This window comes from Melopsittacus undulatus, chromosome 7 (genome assembly GCF_012275295.1).
Source record: "Melopsittacus undulatus isolate bMelUnd1 chromosome 7, bMelUnd1.mat.Z, whole genome shotgun sequence".
NCBI lineage: Eukaryota > Metazoa > Chordata > Aves > Psittaciformes > Psittaculidae > Melopsittacus > Melopsittacus undulatus.
Genome location: NC_047533.1, coordinates 53,171,219 through 53,177,218, shown reverse-complemented (window position 1 = coordinate 53,177,218; position 6,000 = coordinate 53,171,219). Strand labels below are relative to the sequence as shown.

The 6,000-nt window shown below is 36.1% G+C and overlaps 1 protein-coding gene across 8 annotated transcripts in view; it reads right to left on the bottom strand.

The window, feature by feature from the left end:
• Positions 1-1,533: 1,533 nt before the first annotated feature.
• The window catches only part of GSTCD (glutathione S-transferase C-terminal domain containing), a 56,947-nt gene continuing 52,480 nt past the window's right edge, over positions 1,534-6,000 (bottom strand). For all 8 annotated transcript variants that reach the window (XM_031048573.2, XM_031048578.2, XM_031048575.2 and 5 more), the window contains 2 exons: positions 5,565-5,634; positions 1,534-2,201 (listed from right to left, as the gene is read on the bottom strand). In XM_031048573.2, the coding sequence (XP_030904433.2) occupies positions 2,065-2,201; positions 5,565-5,634 (207 nt within the window). In that variant the 3' untranslated portion in view covers positions 1,534-2,064. The remainder of the gene's footprint in view (positions 2,202-5,564; positions 5,635-6,000) is intronic.

Genomic DNA, 6,000 nt, shown 5'->3' with positions numbered 1-6,000 from the left:
CCACACCATTTATGTATATGGAAACATTTAACAAGTTTACATACCTAAAAATTAATATAATTGAGCTCACATTTCTAGAGAGAAATACATGGCACAGAGTGGCAATTCAATCTGCGGTCACTTAGCTATTATCAGCCATTGAAAATACTTTCTCCTTTTTATGCTTTCTTCATCTCCTTTTCTTTAGTTTTCAACAAACATCAGTTTACCTCACTTATAGTTCAGGCTTTACTATTCACAGTAAGGTAACTCTATCCTTAGACAAGGGGAAGATTCTGCTCTCCCGAGACGAAACCTGGGCAAACTGATGCCACACGTGACAAGGCCACAAAGCAGTATTACAAATGGGATGCAGCCTCACTACCCCGTAAGGTATCAAGATGATAGATACTATGAGATGCCATTAAAATATGTCTGGAGCACAGCATTGTGAAAATTCTTACTGTAAACAGTATCAAAGCTTGCATCAGATGTCTCACCTTGATGGGTTCTTTCTTCTGCACAAAATGGTAATGAAGAGACATTTTCTCACTCCAGATGTAGTATCTGGAGTTCTAAAGAAAGTAATTGAACATGAATAATGTTCAGACTTGACACACTGCTAAAAACTGAAACCTTTGGGCAAGCATGACAGAAAACCTCAGAGGCAACTCGTATTGCCATGTCTCATATTTGCTATATATTTTTCTAACCCCAGTTATTCCTGTAACTACAAAAAGCTGTAGAAAAAGTACTCAATCATTATCTACTAAAGAACTCAGGCTAAAGATATTAATTCATACCTACCTGCTAACATTTGTGCTTCCGGGTTCAGTTGCAGTTTCCTTCAGTCTTCACATTAAAACACACCCAAGTATTTAGGTCTTTTAGAGATGCAAGCTTCATGAAAATTAAATTATTTCAGGAACCTTTTCTCTTCTTCCAATACCTGTTGTTTGTAATTCTGCTTGCCACATGCACTGAAGGTATATTCACAATGACCAACGTTCAGATATATTTAAATTAAACCATGGCAGAATTCATAAATATATCAAATCCATAAACACACAATAAAATCTCATTAGGAGCTATTTTCCACTGTGCTAGTGTCAACAGATGATTTTAAATTAGGGTAGAACTCTGTCTACTAAGCAGAGCACAGAACATTTCACTGTACAGTACCATGACTATGTTTGATCTTTTCAAACTGTTGCACAACTGCAACTTTGTTCAAATTTTAAACTGCATACAAAATCAATGAAGATGATGTACACAGACACATCAACTGTCCTTAAAAATTCCTTCTGACAGCAAGGTTCTTAAGAATGGGAAGCTATACACTTTGTTTGGCAGAGGGGGCAGTAAAGTATCCATTCACTGACTTCCTCACTAGCTCCCATTAGCTCAATAGATAATTATGGGTTTGCTTTCTGTAATTAAACACACTTTCCAATGCCTTGTTACAGAATCCATGTGTAATACTTAAAGATAATTTTTAAGTCTTTTAAAAAAGATTGGTAAGTTAGAATACAATAAGAAGAACAATGCCCAAAGTATTCCAATGAACTTTTATTAAATACTCTTCCTGTAGAAGTATGGAATTCTTTAGTAAAGTCAAGCCACCACCTGTTGCGCAGCCTTCTTCACTGACACCATAAATTTGATCTTTTTTGTTCCTCTAATGATCTGCATTATTGGCTGATAACTGCTCTGCATATGAACACAAATGCAGTTTTGACCATGGATGTAATTTTGAAGCAGCCAAGACAGCTTTACTAAAAAGGAAATCACCTTCTCTTCAATGAGACCAACTGTTTTTTAAACCTTTACAGATGGATATGATTCCACACCAGTCATTAGATCCAGAAGCTTCTCAGGAAGAAAACCAAAAGTTGCTTAATGACATATTACAAGTGTGATTTGTGATGCTCTGCATGCAGTTAACTTTTTAAGACTTTCTATGATGCTTCCTTTTTCAAATGCAATGGGTCCAATGTCTGGTTCCCAGCTATGCTTGTATCTGCTGGATGTCATTACGCACTGAAGATTTATGTTCAACTTCAAATCAAATGCAAGTTTCGCACTCTAAGTAGGGATGCCCACAAGCATATTGTTCTTTGGAGAACAACTCTCTGGCTCCATAGATATAACTTGGACAGAGTAGTTCTGTTCTTCTGCAGCCCACGCCCGATCCAAATCCACAAGCCCCATACACTGCTTTCCTAAAAAGAGAGCAAAGGAGAGCATGCAAAACAAAAATGGAGAAGCTATCAGAAACATGCACTTCAATATTCAATGTTAGGAAAACACATCAGTAAGTCATCTAAAAAATAAGTTCCAAATTTACTTTAAAAACTATCTTCATCTGGTTTACTTCAAATAGACAATCATTAATAGTTCTAAATCACATCTGTGACTTGTAACCCTCATGTAGCATTTCTTGAGAAAAATTATTAACTCTATATATGGAGAAATGTTACAGTCACCATTATTTTTAAGTGTTCCCAAAGCTTACAGAAAAATCCATGAACTAATGTAAAACCCACAGAAGAAAAAATATGCCTGGTTTATAGCTTAGCTCTCTGAATTGCCGAACTTCTACTCCCTTTATATCCTTAACTGCTTTCCTCTTGCACTTTCATCTAAAATCTGAAAATCTATGGTTATTGAGGATCAACAAAAGACTAAAATACCAAACAGTGATCCAGTGTAATTGAGACATATAATTGTAACTGCTGACAAGCAAAAATACTAAATTACTAATGAAAACTAAACTTGTCTCAGATTTACCTGCAGAAAAAATGGAAAGGATAAATTCCAGGGCTTTTTCTGCTTCAAAGTTTGTATAATGATACAGCCATGCCAAGCTGATAAGCGCATTTGTCTTTATATATTTAATCCTTATAATTATTACATTCTGAAATACAGAACTGATTTGTCAGACTGTATTTTCATCAGTTTGAAACTCCCTTGCAAGAAAGATTTAGCACTTCCATGAAATGTTTTATCATAGTCATACAGTCTCAAGTCGCAAACAAGGCACAGTCCTGCTTCAGTCTCAAAAGCCTGTGATCCTACCTCTTCTCTTGTTCCTGACAGAACTGTACAGTTAAATATGCTTGGATTCCGAGATGAAGGGAGACAGGAGTACACATTCTGTTTACCATCAGGATACAAATCTGTCATTCCAAACTACCCTCTGGAACTGCCTCCCTCTCTTCCCTGAATATATACAGAGTGCGAGTGCCCGTACCATGACAAGCACTGACATGCATCTATGGTGCCTGCAGAAGTTCTGAGTATGTGGCACAAATATGCTCCTCAGCATCCTTGTGTTTCAGAACAGCTGGTGCACATCACACTCTACAGTACTCAGTCGAATCTATTCAGTCTTTACACAGTGAGCCAATGTCCCGAAGTATTTTCTTCTTCTCAGCTGAATTCCTTAGTTACAAAAGCAGTTCCCTAGTTTGACTTCACCAACATTGACATTTGGACTGTTTGGGTTCTGTTGGTGGCTTGGAATTTGAGAGGGGTAGTAACTGGGCAGGAGACAGGCGAGAGATACAATAATACGATTAGGCCTGAAAAAGAACTTTTCAACTGTATGGATTTATATGTTTATTGTATCTCTGTAATATATATGTATACATAATGTATATACCAGTTTATTATATCTCTGTAAATTACTTCTTGTGGCACTGTTCTCCTATATTTGTGGCTCCACAGAAAATCACCGTCTGCATTTGGCTGAATAAAGTAGGATGTACATGCTCCTGCCACTGACGGCAGTATCACTGTTATCCAAAATGTACGCTATTATCCAAAATGTACACACTAAGGTGCAGCTAGGATTGCCACAACTGGGGCTTGGCTCCCTGTGTGCTCTCAGGAAGTCTGTGTGACGTACATGGAGCAGTTCTGTGATCAGACAGAATAAATCACGTGGGCTGTAGTGATGGTCACAAAACCATTCAGTATGCTTGCACTCAGATCCCACTGCTGCATTGAGTGGATAAAGCACACATGTCCAATGAAAATGGGAAAGAGTTGTTCACTTAAGAGGAAATTGCCATGTGTAGCAGAAATGGGCACAACTGCATATTTTTATGTTCAGAGATACTACAGAAATTGGTGATAACTCCTTTGACAAATGTGTTGTTTCAGCCATAACAGACACAGACAGAATTCTGTACTTGAACACTTTAGGTGCTTACATGTAATGAAACAAAATGATTTGTCACTGCACTGGAGCTTCATATATTCAGTGGTAATTGCTAAAATACAGTTTACAGTACAATCCTAAAATAGTAAAAAATTTTGCTATTTGCAATAGAGTAGAAAAAGTCTCCGTCTGTTCAGGAATATTTTCATTCAATGAAGTCTACACAGTTTTCTCAATACCTGATCATACATTGCACAAAACACAAAAAAATCTTCAACTATTTGCAAGTATCCCAACAATATTCCCATAAAACCAGTTTCAAAGCTGAAACAGAACACTGAAGTGGGAATGATCTTCACTGAAACAGATTTGTGTTATATGGAACTTAAAAGAAAAAAATATCATTCCTTTAAAACAGAAAAAACAATGATACAGAGAAATGGACACAAATAAGATTAGAAGATTTCTGTTTGATTTTTGTTCAGGGCAAAGCACATAAAAATTACATTTGTGGGGGAAAAAAAATTGACATTTGGGACAGAGAACAGATAAAATTTACAGCCTTTCAAAAACATGTTTGGTCCTTTTCCAATATTCAGCAGGAGACAATGTACGGTTCTATACTGGTAACTGAACACTAATTTTTTGCAAATACTGTGATGACAGCAAAAGCACCAACAAATTCATTATAAAAAAAAATCTGTATTCTTATCTATATCTCAGAATTTATATTATTTTACTTTTATGCACTGAGTGTAAGAAAAACTTCGAATTCTTCAAAGGAAGCTTTTTAAAGCACTATGATTACTTGCTACTCCTGCTTTAATATATTTTTTCAGTTTTTAATGTAACCCAAGAATGCAGTTACATTCCTAGAGTTCCCTTCTGTCTTTTCTGACCTGGAAGCTAGTTTATAGCTCCTGTCAGAACATTAATACCAGGCAGGAGCACATTATACCCTTTTGTAAGTCAAAGAATACTAGAATATTCTGCATAATGAAGAAATTATTTTACTTAGTCCAAATATTTCAAGTGTTATGTGTTTTGCTGTCCTGACCAAAGCTAACCCATAGCAATAGCAAGAATTTAGTGAACTTTACAAACACCTCATTGTTGCCAGAGAATGGTGGGAGAAGGGAGTGGGCGGGAGGAGGGAAAGTGAAACAATTAAAAAAAATCAGTAAAAGGCAAACCATCCATTTCAGAATTGATCATTCTGAAAGAAGAAAAGATTTTCTATACCATTCTATTCCACAGCATAGAACAGCAGGATGTGAAATGTGAAGAAACTTAGATTTTTCAAGTGTTGTGTGAAGACAGAAACTTAATGTCCTGTTCATAAAAGTACTACTTTTTCCTTTGTGTATTAAGGTAAAATCATTACAGAGCTAGTTTACACAACAACTGCAGAAATTCATACCAATTAGCTTGCGCTCAGGTGGAAGCTGAACAGCTGTCTGATCTGCAAATCTGCAAAGAGTCATGTGCTCCTAGAAGAAAAAGAATGCAAAAGTAAGTAAATTTGTTCCAGTCACATTTCCCTCTTCCAAATAAAGAAAGAAAAATCTAATTAAATGGTTCAAAGACTCAAATCATGTTGAAGACTATTTTTATAGAAAAATTATCTGTGTACAACTCCCAGATTTGATACTGCTTTGGCTTGTTAGTGTATGTGTAAATCAAGCGTTTGTAACCATGACCACATGGCTGCTAATGAGTATCTGATTCTTGCTAAATTTTCTCTAATTCTCAGTAGCAGTTGAATTAGATGCAATTAGACAAGATAGCATTCTTCAAAGACATTCTGCAGAATAATTTTGCCTTCAATTACTGATAAGCAACAATCTTCTAGCATG